This window comes from Mustela erminea, chromosome 20 (genome assembly GCF_009829155.1).
Source record: "Mustela erminea isolate mMusErm1 chromosome 20, mMusErm1.Pri, whole genome shotgun sequence".
Classification (NCBI taxonomy): domain Eukaryota; kingdom Metazoa; phylum Chordata; class Mammalia; order Carnivora; family Mustelidae; genus Mustela; species Mustela erminea.
In genome coordinates, this window is record NC_045633.1 from 33603651 (window position 1) to 33627037 (window position 23387).

Here is a 23387-nt window from a genome sequence, read left to right on the forward strand (position 1 = left end):
CTGGGATCATGACCAGAGCCGAAGGCAGAGGCTTTAACCCACTGAGCCACCCAGGCGCCCCCGTTGTGAATTTCTGAGACAGGGATATCCTAGGTGCTGTTCCCCATGTGTCTTTGATTCTTTACACCCCTTTTCCCCAGAGTGCCTTGGAAGGGACCACCGTTTCCTAGGACACATTTTGGAGGAATGTGGGATTAGTTTTTCTCATCGTGTCTTTGTTTTTCAAAGAAACCCCAATTTTTCATATCATAACTTTGGACCTGGGATTCCAGTGAGCCCCCATGAGGTGGTGTCCTGTCCTTCCTACCTGCCCACGTCAGAACTCGCCAGAATTCATTTCCTAATGACACATAGGCTCTCTGTGAGTAGTTTCAGTGGTTTTTTTTTTTTTTTTTTTTTTGCTTTTAGGAAGGTGTTAAAATCCTGGTGGCCTCCAGAAATATAGTACAATTATGTCATTAATATAAATATATAATTATATAATAAAGGAGCTGTCCCTTCAATGATAATAGAATATAATTATAATATGTAATAATAAGGGTGCCTGGGTGGCTCAGTGGGTTAAAGCTTCTGCCTTCGGCTTAGATCATGATCTCAGGGTCCTGGGATCGAGCCCTGCATGGGGCTCTCTGCTCGGCGGGGAGCCTGCTTCCCCCTCTCTCTCTGCCTGCCTCTCTGCCTACTTGTGATCTCTGTCTGTCAAATAAATGAATAAAATCTTTTTTAAAAATGTAATAATACAAGGCTTCCCACCCTCCCCTTTCCCCCTACTGGATATACCCTGGATTTATGCAGTTCTGCATCGAGGGGTATCAGATGCCAATCTTTGTGCACCCAGAAAAGTGCCCACAGGTGCCATGGGGGGTAAGGGGGGTGTCTGTGTTGGGATGCAGCGTGCTGTGCTGTGGCTCAGTGACCCCATCCTATGACTATCAGCCTTCTCACTCCTCCTGCCAGTCAGTCTCATTCATTATTCTAGATTATCTTTCTAACACCGAGCCACATTTCAAGAGACAGAAAACAAAAGCCCTTTTTTTCCCTGGGGAAAGAAAATCTCACCCTATGGCCTACAGCTCATGTATTCTGTACAGCAGCCTCTCTCCTTCCTCTCCCTCAGGAACTGGATGCCTTTCAGCCCTACCCTGCTGAAATAATTCCAGGCAAGCTCTACCTGGGCAATTTCAGGCAAGCCTGCGACCCGAAAATTCAGAAGGATTTGAAAATCAAAGCACATGTCAATGTCTCCATGGAGACGGGGCCATTGTGAGTAGAAATACTATTGATTTTCTTTTTTTTAAATTAAGCATTTACATAAGCTTCCTAGTGCCATGCATTTCTAGAGCGGAAAGGGCCTTAGAAATCGGCATCCGCTAGTATAGGCTTTGTACTTCCTTCCTCTGTTCGTGGTTTGTAGTCTGTTTCTTGGCTTGGCCATGGCATCCTCTGCCTCGAGACCCATTACTTACCTTTCAGATCTCAGCAAAAGGAGGGTTTTCCTGGTGTTTACCATTATGGTGCAGAGAATTCCATTTACCCTACTTCTCCGGGCCTCTGAGAAGTGACCCCTTAGTCCACTGGGGCTCCTATAGCAGACTGCCACAGACTGCTGGTTCATAAACAAATTCCTACGTTGGATAAAAACCATAAATAAAGTTTATCACCAGAAATAATTATGTAGATAAATGTAAAACACTTTCGCTGTCACTGTTAGATCTCTTCAAAACATAACTGATCACAAGGGGCACCTGGGTGGCTCCGTCAGTTAAAGCATCTGACTCTTGATTTTGGTTCAGGTCATGATCCCAGGTTCATGAGTTTGAGCCCCGTGTCAGGCTTGTGCTGGGCCTGGAACCTGCTTAAGATTCTCCCTCTCCCGCTCCCTCTGCCTCCCACCCTCTAAAACAACAAAAACAAGACAAAAAAACCTAATTGGCCACAGAAAAAATAGTAACAATGTATTTTGAGATTATGACATGTGTAGAAGTAATATGTGTGCCCACAGCTTCCTAGGCAGGAAGAGGCAGAATAGAAGTAGACCCTTGGGGGACACCTGGGTGGCTCAGTTGGTTAAGCGGCTGCCTTCGGCTCAGGTCATGATCCCAGCGTCCTGGGATCGAGTCCCACATCAGGTTCCCTGCTCAGCAGGGAGCCTGCTTCTCCCTCTGCTTCTGCCTGCCACTCTGTCTGCCTGTGCTCGCTCGCTCTCTCTAAATAAATAAATAAAATCTAAAAAAAAAAAAAAGAAGAAGAAGAAGAAGTAGACCCTTGGAAGGGTCTTACTCTACATGAAGTGGTATAGGTGATGAAAGGTTGAAGATGTGTTCTGGAAATTCTAAAGTAACTACCAAAAGCTAGAACAAAACAAAAAATAAAACAGTTATAATTCATAAGACAAAAAAAAAGAAAAAATGGAATTTAAAATATCCCAAAGAAGGCAAGAAAAAAGGAACAAAACAGAGATGAGGCCAATAGAAAAGAAACAGCAAGATGATTGTCAACGATCACACTAAGTGAAATTCATCTAAATACCCCAATTTAAAGGCAGAGGTGTTGTAGGCGATCTACAAGAAACTTTATCTTTTTGAAAAGTTTATTTATTTAAGTAATCTCTGCACCCAGTGTGGGGCTTGAACCCATGACCCTATGAACATGAGTTGAATGCTTCTCTGACTGAGCCAGTCAGGTGTTCCAGAAACATACTTTTTATTTTTTTATTTTTTTTAAAAGATTTTATTTATTTATTTGACAGAGAGAGATCACAAGTAGGCAGAGAGGCAGGCAGAGAGGAGGAAGCAGGCTCCCTGCTGAGCAGAGAGCCCGATGTGGGGCTCGATCCCAGGATGCTGAGATCATGACCTGAGCCAAAGGCAGAGGCTTTAGCCCACTGAGCCACCTAGGTGCCCCAAAACATACTTTTAAAATACAAAATGAAGATGGGTTAAAATGGATGGAAAAAGATACTTAAGGCTATGACTAATTAAAACAAAACAAAACAAAAAAACAACTTTTGGAGTGACTCCATTATTAGATAAACTGAACTTTATAGCAAAGAATACAACCAGATCTAGAGGGTCATTTCATTATGAGAAGATGATCAACTAATCTGGACCATAGATTCTAGAGTAATCCACAGTTATAATCAGATTTCAATCTCTCTATCAATACACAGAAAATAGGTAATAATTTCAAAGACTAGAAGAGCAAAATTGCCTAACTGACAATTATAGGACACTCCACCTAATAACAGTAGCATTCTTCTGGTCTTTGAATGTGTTCTACAGGATATGTTCTTCTCAAGAGAACATGGAATATTTTTTGACAAGATATACTATTCTGGGTATTAAAACAAATATCAAAAGAAAAATAATTTGTTATAAAAAATTATGCTCTCTGACTACAGTGGAGTTAAGTTAGAAGCCAATAAACCGAACAAGAAATATGGGAAGAATCCCAAATGCTTGGAAACTAAGCAATACATTTCTAAGTAGCCTATGGGTCACAAAGAAACCAAAAGGGAAGTTAGAAGGTATTTTGGACTGAATGAAAATAAAACCCCACATATCAAAATTTGTGGGTACAGCTAAAGCAGTGCACAGAGGGAAATTTATAGCCTAAATGCCTCTATTAGAAGAGAAAAAATCAAATCAAGGTCCTAAATTTCCAACTTAAAAAAAAAAATTAGAAAACATAAGAAGGAGGAAGGAAGGAAATTATAATGATAAGAGCAGAAGTAAGTGAATAGAAAACAACACACACACACACAGACACACACATGCACACTTGCACAAAATACAAGCAAAACTGGGGAGATCTGAATACAATTGATGGATTGTATCAGCATCAATATCCTGGTTGTACTTTTACAGTTTTGCAGAATGTTACCACTGGGGAAACTATGCAAAGGGTACAGTAGATCTCTCTGTATTTCTTACAACTGTAAGTGAATCTAGAGTGATCTCAGTAAAAGTTTACCTGAAAATTTAAAACTAATTAGGAAATGTTATGAGTGATTTTCTGTCAGTGTGTTTGAAATTTAAATTAAATGAACCAGGGCGCCTGGGTGGCTCAGTGGGTTAAGCCTCTGCCATCGGCTCGGGTCATGATCTCAGGGTCCTGGGATCGAGTCCCGCATGGGGCTCTCTGCTCAGCGGGGAGCCTGCTTCCTCCTTTCTCTCTCTCTGCCTGCCTCTCCGACTACTTGTGATTTCTCTCTGTCAAATAAATTAAAAAAAAAAATCTTAAAAAAAAAAATTAAATGAACCAATTCCTTGAAGGACTCAAGCTACCGTGCTCGTTTAACAAAAAAATGGATCATAGAATAGACCCCTACCTGTTAAAGGAATTGAATTCATAGTCAAAAACCTTTTCACAATGAGGACTCCAGGCCCATATAGCTTCACTGGTGAGTTCAGCTGAACATTTAAGGAAGAAATAATACTGATCTACATAGTCTTCCAGAAAACAGGAGAGGACACTTTCTTATTCACTTATGTGAGACCATCATTACTCCGATACCCGAAGCTGACAAAGACTTTATAATAAAGGAAAACCACAAACCTCGTGAACATCGGTATAAAAATCCTTGATAAAAATTTTAGCAAACTTAACAACATTATATAAAGAGAAATACATGACCATGTATTTCTTCCAGGAAGGTCTCTTTGGTTCAACGTTAGGAAATCAATGTAATTTACCATATTAACAGACTAGAAAAGAAAAAAAAAAACACTTAAATTATCTTTAGAAGAGAAACAGAAAAATGGCATCCTGCAACTGCTGAATCTGTATTTTTAAAAACATTTACACGGAGGGGGACGCCGGGGTGGCTCAGTAGGTTGGGCGTCCGACTCTTGATTTTGGTTCAGGTCATGATCTCGTGGGAGGGGACGGTGTGGTGGTCATAGGATCAAGCCCCAGGTCAGGCTTCCTCAGTGGGGAGTCTGCTTCTCTCCCTCTCCCCCTTCCCTCACACACACTCGCAGATAAATAAAATCTTAAAAAAAAAAAAAAGTTTCCGTGGAGGGAGCATTTATAAAACTCGACAGCATGAGGGTCCATAACGTAAGACTCCACCAATTTCAGAAGATTTAAAATCACATACAGTTGTTTTTCAACGTCGAAGGTTAGAAGTTAGAAAGCTTATTAGGAGTTAGAAAGCAAGAATTTAAAAATATAACCAGAAAATTACTGGACACTTAGAAATAAATTTTTATTTTTATTTATTTCAGCAGGCTCCATGCCCAGCATGAAGGGCTGTGGGGCTTGAGTGAATGCGGGACTTGGACTCACAACCCCGAGATCAAGACCTGAGCTGAGACCAGGAGTTGGGGCCATCCAGGTGCCCCTAGAAATAAATTTTTAAATAGCATGGGTTAAAGAAGGACTCCTGATGGAAATGAGGAAATATTTTCAACTACAGGATAGCAAAGATATAATGTATCAAAACTTGTAGAGTGCAGTTAAGCTGTGGGTAAAGGGAAATTTATAGTCTTAAATGCTTCTATTAAAAAGCAGGGCTAGTCATTTCAAGGAATGACCAAAGGAACAGTAATCTAACCCAAATAATGAAGAGGGAAGGAATAGTAGTAGCAGATTATTGAAATAGAAACAACGAAATGGAGAGGTTTAAGAAAGTCACAGTCGTTTTTAAAAAACTAATAAATCTGATAAATCATTGGCAAAAAAAGGGTACAAATAGCCATTTATAAAAAGAGACCCTACTTATTCTATAAACATTAAAAGGATCTTAGGATATATGAAAACCTAACTATAAGTATGAAAATTTAGATGAATGAATTTTTAAAAATACAACCTATCAAAACTGACATCCTACAAAATGGAAAATTTGATTAGTATCAATAACTAACAAATTTCTTCTAGAGAAAATTCAGGCTTCAGTGAAGAATTTTACCCAATGGTTAAAGAGGAAATAAAGCCAATATTAAATTTCTTTTTTAGAGAATATAGGAGAGGAATAATTTTCACAGTTTTATGAGACTAGGAAAACTCTGATTTTACAATCTGACAACATAATGCAGGAGAACTGTAGACTAATTTTCTTCATACACAGAGATGTAAAAATCCTACACAAAACATTAGCACGCTGACCACAGAGCAAGAGAAGGCGGATATGTGATCACTAAACTGGGTTTATTCCAAGGGTACAGGGGTGTTTCAGCGTCTGAAAAATCTGTCCATGTAGTTAACTGTATCAATAACCTAAAGGAAAAGTCAGGATTATTTCAATAGATGCATTGAAAGCATTTAATATTTACTGTACATTCATGATTTAAAGAAAAACTCTAAGCAAACTGGGAATCGAGGGGAATTTTGATCAAATGAAAAAAAAATCTATAAAAATCTCTACAGCGAACATCACATTTAATGATAAAATATTGGAAATTTTCCCTCTGGGTCTGTAAAGCAGGCAAAGATGCTGAGCTGTCACTATTTAACACTGTATTAGAGGTTCTGGTTAGTGAATTTGACAGAAAGGAGATAGGAATTGAAAGGAAAAAAAAATTAATCAGGCAATATAATTATATAAGCAGAGAAGCGGAAACAAGTTACGGAGAGATTATTAGACTTAAATAAGTCTTCTGGGTTCCAGAAATATACAAACATCAATTGTTTTTTTTTGCAAACAAGAAACAAACTGAACATTTAAAAACATACAATAGCATAAAAATATTAAGTGCCTAGGATTATACCTGATTAAGGATGTGTAAGTTGTTACCAGAAAATTATACAACACGACTGGGAATTATTAAGGTACCTGAATAGGGGCACCTGGGTGGCTCAGTCGTTAAGTGTCTGCCTTTGGCTGAGGTCAGGGTCCCAGGGTCCTGGGATCGAGCCCTGAGTAGGGCTCCCTGCTTTGTGGGGAGCCTGCTTCTCCCTTTCCCGCTCCCCCGCTTGTGTTTCCTCCCTCTCTGTCTCCACCCCCTACCCTGATCAAATAAATAAATAAAATCCTAAAAAAGGATTTTACCTGAATAAACAGGTTTTATTTTATATTTTTATAAGAATTTTTTTAAAAAGATTTTATTTTTTTACTTGACAGAGAAAGAGAGAGAGAGTACAGGCGGGGGTGGGGGGCAGCAGGCAGAGGGAGAGGGAGAAGCAGGCTCCCCACTGAACAAGGATTGCCCAATGCGGGGCTTGATCTCAGGACCCTGGGCCCATGACCCGAGCTGAAGGCAGATGCTTAAGCGACTGAGCCACAGGTGCCCTATTAAAAAAAATTTTTTTAAGTAACCTCAATACCCAATGTGGGGCTTGAACTCACAACCCTGAGCTCAAGAGTTGCATATTCTACTGACTAAGCCATACAGGGGCCCCATAGAAGATATTTTATTTTTAAAATTTTATTTATTTATTTGACAGAGAGATCACAAGTAGGCAGAGAGGCAGGCAGAGAGAGGGGGAAACAGGCTCCCCGCTGAGCAGAGAGCCCAATGCGGGGCTCTATCCCAGGACCCTGAGATCACGACCTGAGCCAAAGGCAGAGGCTTAACGCACTGAGCCACCCAGTCGCCCCTAAGATATTATTTTAAATTACCTGAATAAACGGAGGATGTACTGTGGGTGTGGATTAGAAGCTCCATTTTGTAAAGATCTTGGTTCTTGTCCAATTGATCTATTGATTCTGTGCAATGCCCATAAGAGTCCAGTAGGTTTTAGAGTAATTCTAAAATTTATATGGAAATGCAAAGAGTCAAAGTAGCTGAATATCAAAGAACAACAAATAGGAAACTTGTTTGACCAGATACCAAGTCTTAAGCAACAAGAAAGTTGTGATATTGGTACAGGATAGAAGCGTATACCAATGGAGCAGAACGGAGTCCTAGGAGACCCGTGCCTGTATAGACACTTGAGTTTCGACAAGGATTTTCTCCTATATTTTTTCCTAAAAGTTTTATGGTTGTACCTTTAACAACTTGTGATCCATTTTGAAATAATTCTTACATATAGTGCCTGGAGAATAAAGTTCATTGTTGTTTTTTTTTTTTTTTTAAGATTTTATTTATTTATTTGACAGAGAGAGATCACAAGTAGGCAGAGAGGCAGGCAGAGAGAGAGAGGAGGAAGCAGGCTCCCTGCTGAGCAGAGAGCCCGATGCGGGACTCGATCCCAGGACCCTGAGATCATGACCTGAGCCGAAGGCAGCGGCTTAACCCACTGAGCCACCCAGGCGCCCCAAAGTTCATTGTTTTGCATATGGAGGCCATTATTGGGGTGAAAAAAAAGAGATCCTTTTCCTGTTGTCTGATTAGATATCTTTGTTGAAAATCAGTTGACCATATGTGTGTGTGTGGTATTATAACTGGAGTTTTTAAAATCAGTAAATTGTTTAAATTAACATATAATGTATTATTTGCCCCAGGGGTACAGGTCTGTGAATTGTCAGTCTTACACATTTCACAACACTCACCATAGCCCATACCCTCCCCAAAGTCCATAACCCAGCCACCCCCCCCCACCCCCCAGCAATCCTCAGTTTGTTTCCTGAGATTAAAAGTCTCTTAGGTTTTTCTCCCTCCCGATCCCATCTTGTTTCATTTTTTCCTTCCCTACCCTACCCCCCACAACCTCCGGCCCTGCTCTCAAATTCCTCATATCAGGGAGATCATATGACAATTGTCTTTCTCTGATTAACTTATTTCGCTCAGCATAATGCCCTCTAGTTGCCTCCATGTCATATAACTGGATTCTTGATTCTCTTGCATGGGTCTGTGTTTTTCTTTCAATCAATTCTGCACTCTTGTCTACTATAGCTTTATAATTGTAAAATCCGGGAGAGCTGGTCCTCTCCTTCTGTTCTTTTTCACAGTTGTCTCCTTTGCATGTTCAATACACTTTGGAATCCTCTTGTCAGTCTTTACAAAGACCTTGCTGGAATATTGCTCAGGATAGAATTGAATCCAGAGGCCAATTTGGGGAGAACTGACATCCTTACCCATGTTGAGTCTCCCGGTTGTGAGCATGGTCTGCCCCTTCATTTACTCTGCTCTTTGATTTCTCTCGAAAATGTTTCCAGGGTACAGGAAACTTGCGCATCTTGTGTCAGCTTTTTTCCCAAGTATTTGGTGTTTTTGAGGTGGTCATTAATGGTATTTTTAAAATTTTACTTTCTGGCTGTTTGTTGCCAGTGTATAGAAATGCAGTTGATTTTTACATAGTAACCTTGAATCCTTCCACCTTCTCCACCTAGATGCCTCCTACCTTGTGAAGCTTTCCCCAGCTTCCTCGTCTTCTCCCTGCCCTTCCTCTGCAGTATCACGTGCAGAGCTTTATCTGTAAACCTAGCCCACTGGATTGGGGCTATTTCTTTCTAGGTCCACCTCCCCCACTAGACTGGGAACTCCTTGAAGCTGGGAGATGCCGGCCCTCTTTGGTTCAGCTTCTGTCCATTAAGGTCCAGCTCAAATTCTGGCACACAGTAGGCATTGAGTGTCTGAAGGAAGAAGGAATGGATGGATGGATGGATGGATGGTCAGATGGATGGATGGATGGATAGATGGTTGGATGGATGGATGGATGGTTGGATGGATGGATGGATGGATGGTTGGATGGATGGTTGGATGGATGGTTGGATGGATGGATGGATGGTTGGATGGATGGATGGACGGTTGGGTGGATGGATGGATGGTTGGGTGGATGGATGGATGGTTGGATGGATGGATGGATGGTTGGGTGGATGGATGGATGGTTAGATGGATGGATGGATGGATGGTTGGATGGATGGATGGATGGATGGATGGATGGATGGTTGGATGGATGGTTGGATGGATAGTCAGATGGATGGATGGATGGATGGATGGATGGTTGGATGGATGAATGGTTGGATGGTTGGATAGATGGATGGATGGACGGATGGATGGTTGGATGGATGGATGGATGGATGGTCAGATGGATGGATGGATGGATGGTTGGGTGGTTGGATGGATGGATGGTTGGATGGATGGATGTTTGGATGGATGGATGGATGGTTGGATGGATGGATGTTTGGATGGATGGACGGATAGATTGATGGTTGGATGGATGGATGGACGGTTGGATGGATGGGTGGATGGCTGGATGGACGGATGGTTGGATGGATGCATGGATAGATGGGGGAGGGAGAGAGAGAGTGAGAGATAGGGAGGAAAGGATGAACGGACAGATGGATGGATGGGAATTGTTCTTGTAAGTGCTGAAACTAAACCAGCCTCTTTTTGTTTCTGAATCTGCTGCAGCTTTCTGCATGCAACAGTGGTCTACATGCTGCCCAATGTCACCAGTACACCAGTCTTCATAACTAACATTGTCCACATACTATGTGCCACACATTCTGCAGGCTCCTTGTAGGCCTCCTCTCATAGAACCTGCCGCATGCCTTCTCTCCCTCCTCTCTCCGCCTTGTTCAGAAGTTCTAGCAACTCACCTCTCTGTTGTTTCTTGAATCCATTAAACATGCTGCCTCTCCGCACCTTCGCACTTGTGTTCTCCCCTACCCAGAACCCTCTTTCCTCAGATGGCTGCCTGGCTTGCTCCGTCACCTCCTTTAGCCTCTGCTCAAAGCCTTCCCTGACCACCCTGTCTCAGACAGCCCCCCACCACCCCAACACTCTCCATCGCTCTTACCTGGCTTTCTCCATTCAACATAGCAGGTTCATTCTCCAAGCTCATTACTGGTTCCTTCCCTTCCTCATTTGGTCTTCTGCACCATACTCCAAGGAAGCACCATGAGTGGTTGATGATAATGATGTCACATTTATTGAGCAGTTACTGTGTGCCAAGCAGATTGCCAAATGCTTTCCATGGAGTAACTGACTTCACCTAACGGACACCCCCACGAGGCCGGTGCCGGTTTCTGAGACAGCTCGGCATTTGCCCGCCTGCTTATCCTCGACGTCCCTTCCACGTGGTCCCGTCTGCACGAGGCTCACTCTGGTGGGGATGGGGGGGCGGTCTGCGAATCTGCCTGATTTCCTGGGCTTTCCTTCTGTTTAGTTTCGTGGACGACAGTGACAAACTTCTGCACATCAAGATAGAAGATTCCCCAGAAGCCAACATTTCCCCCTTTTTACGGCACCTCTGCCACTTCCTTGGTAAGGAACGATCTCTGACCAGGCAGTGGCTTCCCTGTGCCCAGGGACCAGAGGGGGCTGTGGCACCTTGTCCACAGGCCTGTTCCTAAGGGTGACAGCCAGCACTGAGGAGAGGAAGGGCAGGGCCCAGCACCACCAGCCAGGGCAGCGGGGCCCCAGGACAAGCTCGGCCCTCAGGAGCTCTCGGCAGTGTGGACAGACACATTTACCTTGGGGGACGTGGGGCTGAATAAGAGCTCCACATTGCCCATTGAGTGCCCCGTGTTGTGGCCCTGGCTGGACTGCTAGGCCCTCTAGGGTCTGGCCAGGCCCCAGTCCTGGCCTCACTGAGCCTCTTGGTCAGTGAGCACCTGTTGGTCCACTGTGGGTGCAGGCGTTCAGGGAGGCCTGCTCGGGCCTGGGCTTTGTCCCTGCCCTCCTGTCTGGTGTGCGGGTGGGGGGAGGGTAGAAGGAAAGCTCTGGGACCCTCCCAGCTCTGAAATCTGCGATCCCCCCGTGTGTGCACAGTGCCCCTTTAGCTCTCCCACCACACCTGGCCATGACCGCTCATGGAAGGTGGAACTGTCAGTCATTCGGGTCTCAGGATTGCCCCAGAGCACAGTGGCTGGAGAGAGTGAGGTCGAGTCGGGTCCAGGGCCCTGGCCCGGGACTACCTGCTGTACCGCAGTGCAGCCCCTGCTCGCCTGGCCGCCTGTGGGGGCGCTGGAAGAGGACGTCCTTTATCTGCCCAGGAGGTTCAGCTATCACTTGACTAGTATCTGAGGTTGCCACTTGGCCGTGTGTCCTGCTGCAGGGTGGCAGAGCCCTGTGGCCGAGAGGGTCCCTCTCCAGCCCTGCCTTGCTGGGTGGCTCTGGGCGAGCCCTTAACTGTTCTGTGCTTCTGTTTCCTTGTCCATATGATGAGGCACTGGCTCATGAGCTCGTGGTCCTCCTCCAGTGCTGACGGTCTGTGATTATCTTCGGTGCTTGGGGGGTGATGGGACTGGCCTAGGAAGCCAGCTTGGCCTTCCTCTGCACCTACAAGATAGCCTCAGGGGCTTCTTTAGGTGTGATTATAGCTGACCTCCCTGGGCCAGGTGCTGGGCTGGGTACAGCACAGAGTCTCATAGGTAGTCTCATAGGTAGTCTACTGACCCCCCGGTTTCTAGTTGACAGAACGGTGGCTTGGAGTACCACGCTCAGGCCCCACACCCTGTGAGTGGCAGGGTCAGGGTTCACACCTAGGCCAGGCCACGCTGCCTCTGTCGGTACCCGAGTGCTGGGGTTGGGGGTGTGTGTGGAGGGACCATCCCTTCGTCCATCCCAGCCGGAGAGGCCAGCTGGTCATGGAGCTTCCTGGGCTGGTAGCCTGGAGAGCCAAGAAAAGACCTTTGCACGATCATGCTGACCCCCCAGGGTGGTTCTCTTGAACTGCCAGTGAGGTCTGAGGGTCCCTGTTTGCCAGGTGACAAAAGCGTGTCCCAGAGAGGTGACATGGCCAGCCAGGACCCTGCTGTGCTGGGTCTGAACTCGCTCCTGGACCTCGGGCCCACTGAACGCAGCAATTCACATTCAAGCCCCCACTGGCCTCCTACCCCTTTCTTTCCTTTTGCAGAAATTCACCTCCAGCTTGGCTCGGTCATCCTGGTCTTTTCCACCCTGGGCATCAACCGTGGCTGCGTGGCCGTCTTGGCCTTCCTCATGCACTGGAACGAGCAGACCTTGAAGGTACGCATTGCCTGGTCAAGGCTCGGACTGCAGCTCCCTCCAGCAGGCAGGGTCAGAGCTGGACCTGGGAGGAAGGCGGCCCTAACTAGAGGGTGGGAAGAGAAGGATCTGGAAAGGGAACTGCACGTCCAGTGCTCTACCCAGCATAGCACACCCAAGGTCAAGGTCCCCAAGGTCTGGGCCAGAGGCTGAGGCTATTGCATGAGGGCCTGGGGCTTGGCATAGGGGACAGGCCCAGGGACTCAGGCTGGGCTAGACCATGGCCAGCAGCACCATCTGCGTGTCCCCTGCTGCTGTCTGTCTGTCTACCAGGGTCCATTCAGCCTTCTCCAAGGAAGGTGCATTTTGGCTATTGGTTGGAGCCGGAGAACTATGACCCTGGCATGGTCTTAATCCAGACTGGAGAAGGGGGTTAGAGACCTGTCACCACAAACCCCGTGGAACCAGTGCTCCTGACGCCGAGGGCAGTGCCTTTCCACGGCACGAGGAGATGGTGGCTGGCCCTCAGGGAGACATAGTTTGTGCCAGACTTCAGAGGGCTTCGGTGGAGCCCCAAAACTCCCCTGTACGCCTGAGGCTATGCTGGAAGGAAGGGGAGGGTCAAAGAATGACCATGGTCAAGCCCATTGCCAGTGGTTTTGGATATTGGCCCCCTGTGCTCTTTGGAGAAATTGATGGCTAGGAAGAGTGTCAGATGGCCAGCAATCCCACCTGGAGGTACCTACCCGAAGGGAGCAGAGCCAGGGCTCAGATGTTTGTGGGGTCCTGTTCGTAGCAGCGGGACTCACCATCACCAAGACGTAGGACACACGACACGTAGGACGCCACGTAGGACGCCACGACACACGACAGGATACTAAACAGGTGATCTCTCCACATTACGGAGTAGTCCTCAGCCTTACAAAGGAAGGACATTTTGATACCTGCTGCCACGTGAATGAACCAGGAGGACGTTAGGTGCGAGAATGGGGCGTTGTTTCCTGGATGTGAACGTTCTGGAGGTGGACAGTGGTGACGGTCGCACAGCGTGGTGAATTCTTCCGTTGAACCGTAGCTCCAAACACGGTGACAATGGGCCGTTCTCTGTTACGTCTCTTTTACCACGACTGAAAGAGAAAAGCGGACGCAGAGTCATGAGGCCTGGAGCCAGGCCCAGAGCCCGGGTCTCACCCGGTGCAAGGTGAACGGTCGGGGGTCCCTGCCTGCTGGAGTGTTCTGGGGGTGTGCCGGGGGGAGGGGTGACGTTGCTCGCACATCCTCTCCTTTGCTGCCTTGTTGAGCTAGAACGCGGAGGAAGAGAAGTAGGGGGAGCTGGGGGGAGGCAGCCGAGCTCTCTGCCTGCAGGGGGCGTTCCAGGACTTGAACTCGCCCGGAGTTTGAATGGGGCCATTTGGAGCCCCGGGGCCTGCGGTGGTCCTGGCTCCCTGATCACTCACAGGGACATCTGGGCACGACAAGGTTGACAGCCTTGCAACTCTGATGTTTCGTGATGCTCCCCAGCCCTGACCAGCCAGCCACGGCCCGAGTGGCTTCCAGAGCTGGCTGGGCCGAGAACAGAGAGAGAGGACTCCCACCTGGCTCTGAGTTCTCCAGCAGCGAGGGCCAGGCCCCCCTGGTGACAGCGTACGTGTTGGCCCGCACCCTGACCTTTACTGGCCCCCGCATGACTCCAGGAGGGAGGTTGAGGCCCGTCCGGGTGTGGCTGTCCGGCTCAGTGGTCAGTGGGAGGGCAGGCGCCTGGGCCCCTGAGGGCCAGATCGTCCTTGCTCTTGGGAGAAGCCCCGGGGCTCCCATCCTGGGGCAGCAAACTCTGCCTCATGTACAGGAAAGTCCTGTTGCTGGGCGTTCTGCTCTGAGTCAACGTCTAGAGAACTCGCGACAGAAGGAGCTGTGGGCAGGACGGACTGCCGCGGGGACCTTGCTGGGTCCTTTCCAGACTGAGTCAGTCCTGGGTGGCGGTTAGGTTTTCTTGCTACCAAGCAATGCCCTGGGTTGCTGACAGAGGTTGACCGGGGCTCAGCTCTGCTGCCACCCGGGGTCCAGAGAGACGGTCCCCCCGCCTGTTGTCTTTGTGGTCTTGGGGGCCGCTGTGCCCCTGGCTGTTGTTAGCTCAGAGGTGATGGTCAGAGCCCAGGGCACTGGCAAGAAAAAGGGGAGGCAGTGTGGGCCACTCTTGGGCAGTATACAGCTTCCTGGGGTTTATGGTCCCTACTCCGTTCCTTGGGGTACCAAGACCAGGAATGGGAAGCTGAGGGGTGAACTGGAGGAATCTGGCACCCGGGGCCACTGTGCCTGTCCTTGGCTTTCAAAGCTTTGGCACAAGAGTGGATGGGCTCCCAGAGCCAGCGAGCCCTTAAGAAACCTATTTCAGCTCCTTTAACCTACTGGGAATAACTTTGTTCCTTAAAGGTCTTCAAAGGGAAAAAAAAAAAAAAAAAAAGAACAAAAACACACACCAACTGCTGAGGCATTGTACTAGCTAACATTGGCAGAGGGCTTCCCACGTGTGTTTGCGAGGACTTCATGTGTGTTGAAAACCCAGTGACCCCACAGCATGTTATTAACTGTTTGGCAGGAGGTCTAGAGAGGCTGAATAATTTGCCCAAGGCCCCCCAGTTGTAAGTAGCAGAATCCAAAGCCACATGACCCAGTTAGTTTCAGAATCTGGGCTTTCCACAGGGCTCTAAGGCAGCAGGGGGAGCACTGGCCTGTTGTCTGAAGAATCGGGCAGTGATCCTGTTTCTGAGAGTTACCTGGCCATGACTCCCCACACCGCACCCCCCCAAACCTCTTCTACCCACAGGTGTTCGCTGTGTCCCAGCAGGTGCTCTGTGGGCTGGAAAGGGGTTGTGAACGGTCAGCATGGGGGACCATGGTTACACTTTGTCCTCAAAGGACCTATCTGACCTGACCAGGACTTAATAAACCTTGCAACTACGTAGCTCTGCCCAGGGTACCATGGATTTTTCCCTCCGTAACGGCAAAATGCACATATTACATCTGTCATTTTTTTTTTTTTTAGATTTTTTAAAAAAAATTATTTGACAGACAGGGATCACAAGTAGGCAGAGAGGCAGGCAGAGAGAGAGGAGGAAGCAGGCTCCCCACTGAGCAGAGAGCCCGATGCAGGGCTTGATTCCAGGACCCCGAGACCATGACCTGAGCCGAAGGCAGAGGCTCAACCCACTGAGCCACCCAGGTGCTCCACACCTGATGTTTGTACATTGATTTTGTATCCCGTAACTTTACTGAATTTGTTCATTAGTGCTAATACTTTTTTGATGGAGACTTTAAGGCTTTTTTTTTCTTTTTCTTTTCCTTTTCCTTTCCTTTTCATTTTTTCTTTCTTAGGTTTTATTTCTAAGTAATCTCTATACCCAGTGTGGGGCTCAAACCCACAACCCTGAAATTAAGAGTTGTATGCTCCACCAACGGAGTCAACCACATACCCTTCAAGATATTTTTGGTTTCTCTTTTGATTTCTTCATTGACCCATGGGTTGTTCAGTAATATCCATATATGTGTGCATTTTCCAATTTTTTCTTAAAATCACTTTGTAGTTTTATACCATAAAACTAGGAAAGATGCTTGATAATATTTCAGTCTTCTCAAATTTATTATGATTTGTTTTGTGGCCTAACATGTGATCTGTCCTAGAGGCTGTTCCATGTGCACTTGAGAGGAATGTGTAGTCTACTGCTTTGGGATAGAACGTTCTGTAAATGTCTGTTAAGTCCATCTGGCTTATTGTATCATTTAAGGCCAGTGTTTCCTTATTGATTTTCTGTCTGGATGACCTATCTGTTGATGAAAGTGGGGGACTAGGGCACCTGGGTGGCTCAGTTGGTTAGGTGACTGCCTTTGGCTCGGATCATGATCTCAGAGTTCCAGGATCGAGTCCTGCATTGGGCTCCCAGCTCCATGGGGAGTCGGCTTCTCCCTCTGACCTTCTCCCCTTTCATGCTCTCTCTCTCTCAAACAAATAAATAAAATCTTAAAAAAGAAAGAAAGTGGGGGCGCCTGGGTGGCTCAGTGGGTTAAGCCGCTGCCTTCGGCTCAGGTCATGATCTCAGAGTCCTGGGATTGAGTCCCACATCGGGCTCCCTGCTCAGCAGAGAGCCTGCTTCCCTCTCTCTCTCTCTGCCTGCCTCTCCATCTACTTGTGATTTCTCTCTGTCAAATAAATAAATAAAATCTTTAAAAAAAAAAAAAAAAAAAGAAAGAAAGTGGGGGGCGCGCCTGGGTGGCTCAGTGGGTTAAGCCGCTGCCTTCGGCTCAGGTCATGATCTCAGGGTCCTGGAATCAAGCCCTGCATCGGGCTCTCTGCTCAGCAGGGAGTCTGCTTCCTCCTCTCTCTCTGCCTGCCTCTCTGCCTACTTGTGATCTCTGTCTGTCAAATAAATAAATAAAATCTTAAAAAGAAAGAAAGAAAGAAAGAAAGAAAGAAAGTGGGGTATTAAAGTCCCCTACTATTAACATATTATTGTCCGTTTCTCTCTTTAGGTCCATTAATATTTACTTTGTATATTTAGGTGCTCCTTTGTTGGGTGCATAAATATTTATAAATGTTATATCTCTTTGTTGAACTGATTCATTTATCATTACATAATGACATTTTTTGTCTCATATTGCAGTCTTTGTCTTAAAGTCTATTTTTTCTTTTTCTTTTTTTTTTTTTTAAAGATTTTATTTATGTATTTGTCAGAGAGAGAGAGAGAGCAAGCAGCAGGCAGAGGGAGAAGCAGGATTCCCGTCGAGCAGGGAGCCCGATGTGGGACTGGATCCCAGGACTCTGGGATCGTGACCCGAGCCAAAGGCAGAAGCTTAACTGGCTGAGCCACCCAGGCTCCCTAAGGTCTATTTTTTCTGATATAAGGATAGCAGCCCCAGCTTTCTTCTGGTTTCCATTTGCATGGAGTATCTTTTGCCGTCCCTTCGCTTTCAGTCTGTGTGTATCTGAACATCTGGAGTGTCTTAGGCAGCATATAGATGGGACATTGTCATTTAGTCCCTCTGTATCTTTTGATTAGAGAATTTAGTCCATTCACATTTAAGGTAATTATTGCTAGGTATGGACTTACTGCCATTTCATTAGCTGTTGTTTGGCTGTGTCTGTAATTCCTTTTTTCCTTCTCTTGCACTCCTCCTTTGTGATTTGGTGGTTTTTCCGTAGTGCAATGCTTATTCCTTTATCTTTTGTGTATCTGTTATAGGTTTTGAGGCTTACATAAAACAACTTATAACAGTCTGTCTTGATAACAACTTAAATTTGCACACAGCCTAAGCTCTGCATCTTTACTCCGCAGCCCCCACGTTTTGTGGTTTCGATGTCGCAATCTACATCTTTTTGTCTTTTATGTCGTTACAGAATTATTGGAGTTACAGCTGTTTGTACTATTTTTGTCTTTGAACCTTCATGCTACATTTATAAGTGAACCCACCATGTCCACATTAGATTATTCTGAATTTTACTTTATCAGTGATATTTATGGGTGCCTCTTTTCCTGTTACTAGTCAGTGCCATTTCATTTCAGCCTAAAGAAGTAAAGACCAGTAAATCTGGTCTAGTGGTGATTAACGTCTTCAACTCTTTTTTTTTTTTTTTAAAGATTTTATTTATTTATTTGACAGAGAGAGCACAAGTAGGCAGAGAGGCAGGCAGGGTGGGGGGAGTAGGCTCCCTGCTGAGCAGAGAGCCCGATGTGGGGCTTGATCCCAGGACCCTGGGATTATGACCCGAGCTGAAGGCAGAGGCTTAACCCACTGAGCCACCCAGGCGCCCCTCTGTAGAGTATTCTTGGTGGACAGGTTTTTTTCTTTCAGCACTTTGAATATATCCCCTCACTTCCTTCTGATCTGCAGGGTTTCTGCTGAAAATCTGCTGAGAGTTTAATGGGGCTTCCCTCGTGTGTACCAAGTTGTTTTTCCCTTGTTGCTCTCAAGATTCCCTCCTTGTCTTTAACTTTTGACAATTTAATTGTGACAGGTCTTGGTGTGGATCTCTTTGGGTGCATCTTTTTTGGAATTCTTTGGACTCTGGGTATCTATTTCCTTTTCCAGGCTAGGGAAGTATGCAGTATTATTTTTTTCAGAGAAGTTGTCTGTCCCTTTCTCTTTCTTGTCCTTCTGGGACCCCTGTAATGTCAATGTTGATTCTCTTGGTATTGCCCGTAAGTCCCCTAAGATATGCTCACTCTTTTTCTTTTTTCTTTTCCTTCCTTCCTTCTGTTCTCCTGCTTTGATTCTGCTCCACTGACCTTCAGTCCACAGACCTTTTCTTCCACTTCCTGTGTCTGTGGTTGAATCTTTCCATTGTATTTTTTCAGTTCAGTTATCGCATTCCTCAACCCTGTGACTTGTTGGGTACTTCGTTTTCTCTCTCTTAGCTGGATTCTCATTTTGTTCATGCAATGTTTTCCGGAACTTGGTGAGCATCTTTATGGCATGAACTCTTTATCCGGTAAATCACTGGTCCCCGTTTCATTAAGATGTTTTTATGAGATTTTATCTTTTTTTTTTTTTTTTAAAGATTTTATTTATTTATTGGACAGAGAGAGATCACAAGCAGGCAGAGAGGCAGGCAGAGAGAGAGGAGGAAGCAGGCTCCCCGCTGAGCAGAGAGCCTGATGCGGGGCTTGATCCCAGGACCCTGAGATCATGATCTGAGCCGAAGGCAGCGGCTTAACCCACTGAGCCACCCAGTTGCCCCATATGCGATTTTATCTTTTTCTTTCATTTGATTGTATTCCTGGTTTTTGTTTTTGTTTTTCGTTTTCTTTGACTCTGTTGGTTTCTATGCATTAGGGAAAACAGCCACCTTTGAAAGAGTGACCTTGTGTCAGTGGGCTCAACCTGGTTCAACCCTTTCCTAGTTCTTGGTTGTCTCTCAAACATTTCCCAGCTTGCTTTCTTCTTAGCGGCTCCCAGTAGCTGAAGGTTTGCCAGGACATTTCAGTGCCCTAAAGGGGATGGTCTCAGTCCGCACCTGGATTCAGGCTGATTGGAAACAGACTTAAAAATATGTAAATACATCTTTTTCAGGGGAAGACCAGAAGATAGGCATGCCTGTTTGCTCCTTTTGCACTAAGCCCTGAGATGAATTATTTCTTGTTTTGCCACTGTGCTGTTAAACCCATAAACACAAGCCCCACTGGCCACCTGCTTTCAGTTATTTTGGGTAAATATCCAGAGTAGAATTGCTGGATCATATGGGAATTCTATTTTTACTTTTTTGAGTAATCACTATACTGTTTTCCATGCCAGTTACACCATTTTACCTTCCCGCCAGTGGCGCACAAGGGTTCCAGTTTCTCCACATCGTTACCAGCACTTGTGTTTTCCTGTTGTTGTTTTTTTTAATCAAATAATAGCCATCCTAATGGGTATGAGCTGGTATCTCATTGTAGCTTTTTTCTCTTTTTATTGGGTTAAAATACATATAATGTAACATTAAGCATCTTAACCACTTTTTTTTTTTTTAAGATTTATTTTAGAGAGAGAGCATGTGCAAATGGGGGGCAGGGCAGAGGGAGAGAGAATTTCCAGAAGACTCCACACTGACTGTGGAGCCTGACATGGGCTTGATCTCATGACCCTGAGATGATGACCTGAGCCAAAAGCAAGAGTTGGACGCTTAATTGACTGAACCATCCAGGCGTCCCTAAAACATTTTTTAAAAGTGTACAGTTCAGTGGTATTAAATGCTTTCTAAGCATCATCCATCCCCAGAACTCTTCTCGTCTTGTAAAACAAACTCTGTACCCATTAAACAGTAACTTCCTGTTCTCCCCACCCCCGAGCCCGGCAACCACCATTCTGCTCCCTGTGTCTGTGATTTCAGCTACTCTAGACTTCTCCTATCGGTGGGTTATACAATATTTGTCTCTTTTTTGCCTGGTTTATATCACTTCTCATAATTGTTGAGAAAATCCATATTGTCGCGTGTGTCAGAATTTCCTTCTTTTTAAAGACGGAATAAATAATATTCCGTGGTGTATGTATGTCACGTTTTGTTTTTCTGTTTGTCCATTGATGGATGCTTGGGTTCCCCCATGTTTTAGACACTGTGAACAGTGCTGCTGCAGATACGGGTGTACTAACATCTCTTCAAGACCCTGGGTTCAGTTCTTTTGGGTAGGTACCCGGAAGTGAAATAGCTCGATTATATGGTATCTCTATTCTTAATTTTTTAAAAAAGATTTTATTTATTTACTTGAGAGAAAGCCAGAGACAGAGTATGAGCGGAGGGGGAGGGGGAAGAGGAAGAGGCAGAAGCAGGCTCCCCGCTGAGCAGAGAGCCCGATGCGGGGCTCGATCCCAGCACCCTGGGAAAATGACCTGAGCCAAAGGCAGACGCTTAGCCAGCTGAGCCACCCAGGCGCCCCTCTGTTTTTAATTTTTTGAGGAATTTCCATACTGTTTTTCCATAGCGGCTACACCATTTTACATTCCCACCAACAGTGCAGAAGGGTTCAAGTTCTTCTACCCCCTTGCCAATGCTTGTTGTGTTCTGGTTTTTAAAAAATAAAATAATTATCTTCATGGATGTGAGGTGGTATCTGATTGTAGTTTTGATTTGCATTTCCCTAATGATTAGTGGTGTTGAGCAAATTTTTTTTATGTGCTTATTGATCATTTATCTGTCTTTTGGAGAAATGTCTATTCAAGTTCTTTGCCTGTTTTTAAATTGGATTGTTTGGGGGTTTTTTTGGTTGAGTTTGAAGAGCTCTTTCTACTTTCTTCATATGAACACCTGAACGTAAATCAGATACATGATTTGGCAATGTTTCCTCCTATCCTGTGGCTGCCTTTTCACTCTGCGGATCATGTCTTTTGATGCATAAAAGTTTGTTATTTTTAAAGTTTTAAAATTAACATATAATGTATTATTTGCTTCAGGGGTGCAGGTCTGTGAATCATCAGTCTTACAGAATTCACAGCACTCACCGTAGCACATACCCTCCCCAATGTCCATCACCAGCCACCCCATCCCTCCCCCTAGCCCCCAGCAACCTTCTGTCTGTTACCCAAGACTAAGCAGAAGTTCGTTATTTTGATGTAGTCCACTTTGTCCTTTTTTTTTTTTTTTAAAGATTTAAAAAAAAAATTTATTTGTCAGAGAGAGAGAGCACAAGCAGGCAGAGAGGCAGGCAGGGGGTGGGGGGAAACAGGCTCCCTGATGAGCAGAGAGCCCGATGCGGGGCTCGATCCCAGGACCCTGGGATCACGACCTGAGCCGAAGGCAGCGACTTAACCGACTGAGCCATCCAGGCATCCCAATTTGCCCATTTTTTAATCACCTGTGCTTTTGATGTCTTAGAGAAATCATTGCCAAATCCAAGTTATAAAGCATTTCTCCTCTGTTTTTATCTAGGATTTTTATAGCTTAAGCTCTCACATTTAAGTCTTCAGTCATTTTGATTTTTGCACATGCTGTGAGATAGGGGTCCAGCTTGGCTCTTCTGTGTGTGGATTTCCAGCTTTCCCAGCATCGTTTGTTGACAAGACTGCCCTTTCTTCTCCGAATGGTTTTCGCAGTCTCGTTCAAGCCACTTGGCCCTACGTGTGAGGGCTTATTTCTGGGCCGTCTGTCCTGTTCCTTTGGTCTAAATGTCCGTCTGTGTGCCAACACCACACTGTTTGGATCACTGTAGTTTTGTAGTAACTTCAGAGATTTGAAATCAGGAGGCACGAGAATTCTAGTGTGGTTCTCTTTTCTCAAGATTGTTTTGGCGTTTGGGGTCTCTTGCGATTTCATATGAATTTCAGGATGGGTTTCTCAGTTTCTGCAAGAAACGCTGTTGGGATCTGGTAGAGATTGCATTAAATCTACAGAAGCTTTGGGTAGTCCCGGCAGCCTAACAGTATCGTCTTCTGAGCCACGTACAGAGGATGTCTTCCCATTTATTTGTGTCTTTTTAAGTTTCTTCCAACCATGCTTCGTCATTTTCAGGGTACGGGTCTTTTACCTCCTTGGTTAAATTTATTCCTACATAATCAGATTCCTTTCGATGCCATTGTAAAGCGAAATTTGTTCTTAATTGACTTTTCGGATTTCATCATTAATGTATACAGATGCAACTGATTTGGAGTGTGGGATTTCGTAATGGGGCAACATCGCTAAATTCATTTATTCTGACAGATGTTTGTTTCGGTGTAATCTTTAAAGGGTTTCTACACATACAGCCATGTCATCTGCAAACAGGTAATTTTACTTCTCCAGTTGGACTCCCTGTTGCGCTCCCCCCCCCCCTTGGGGGTTAGGACTTCTAGTAGAATGTTAAGCAGAAGTGATAAAAGCGGGCCTCCTTGTCCTTTTCCTGATCTTAGAGGAAAAGCTTTCCATCTTGCACCAGCATGTCACCCGTGGGCTTGTCGTCTAGGCCTTTATTACGTTCGGGTGCATTTTTCTCTTCCTAGTTTGCTGAGGCCCCGCTTTGACCTTTTCCTTTTTCCTCTGGCTTCAGTCTAGACGGAGACCGGCTTGTCCTCTTTCTTCCTGTGTTTTAAGGTGGGCACTTGAGAGCAAGCGGCTCCGGTTTCCCTCCTTTGGAGAATGCCCCCCACAGTGCTCTTCCCGTTCCCGTG

At 45.5% G+C, this 23387-nt stretch overlaps 1 protein-coding gene across 6 annotated transcripts in view; it reads left to right on the forward strand.

Moving 5' to 3' along the window:
• STYXL1 (serine/threonine/tyrosine interacting like 1) overlaps positions 1-23387 on the forward strand; it is a 60171-nt gene that overhangs the window by 34944 nt on the left and 1840 nt on the right. For 4 of the 6 annotated variants that reach the window (XM_032328668.1, XM_032328670.1, XM_032328669.1 and 1 more), the window contains 3 exons: positions 1118-1263; positions 10996-11093; positions 12688-12800. In XM_032328668.1, the coding sequence (XP_032184559.1) occupies positions 1118-1263; positions 10996-11093; positions 12688-12800 (357 nt within the window). Of the gene's footprint in view, positions 1-228; positions 362-1117; positions 1264-10995; positions 11094-12687; positions 12801-23387 lie in introns of all 6 variants that reach the window. The other 2 variants (XM_032328671.1, XM_032328672.1) reach the window with 1 other exon arrangement.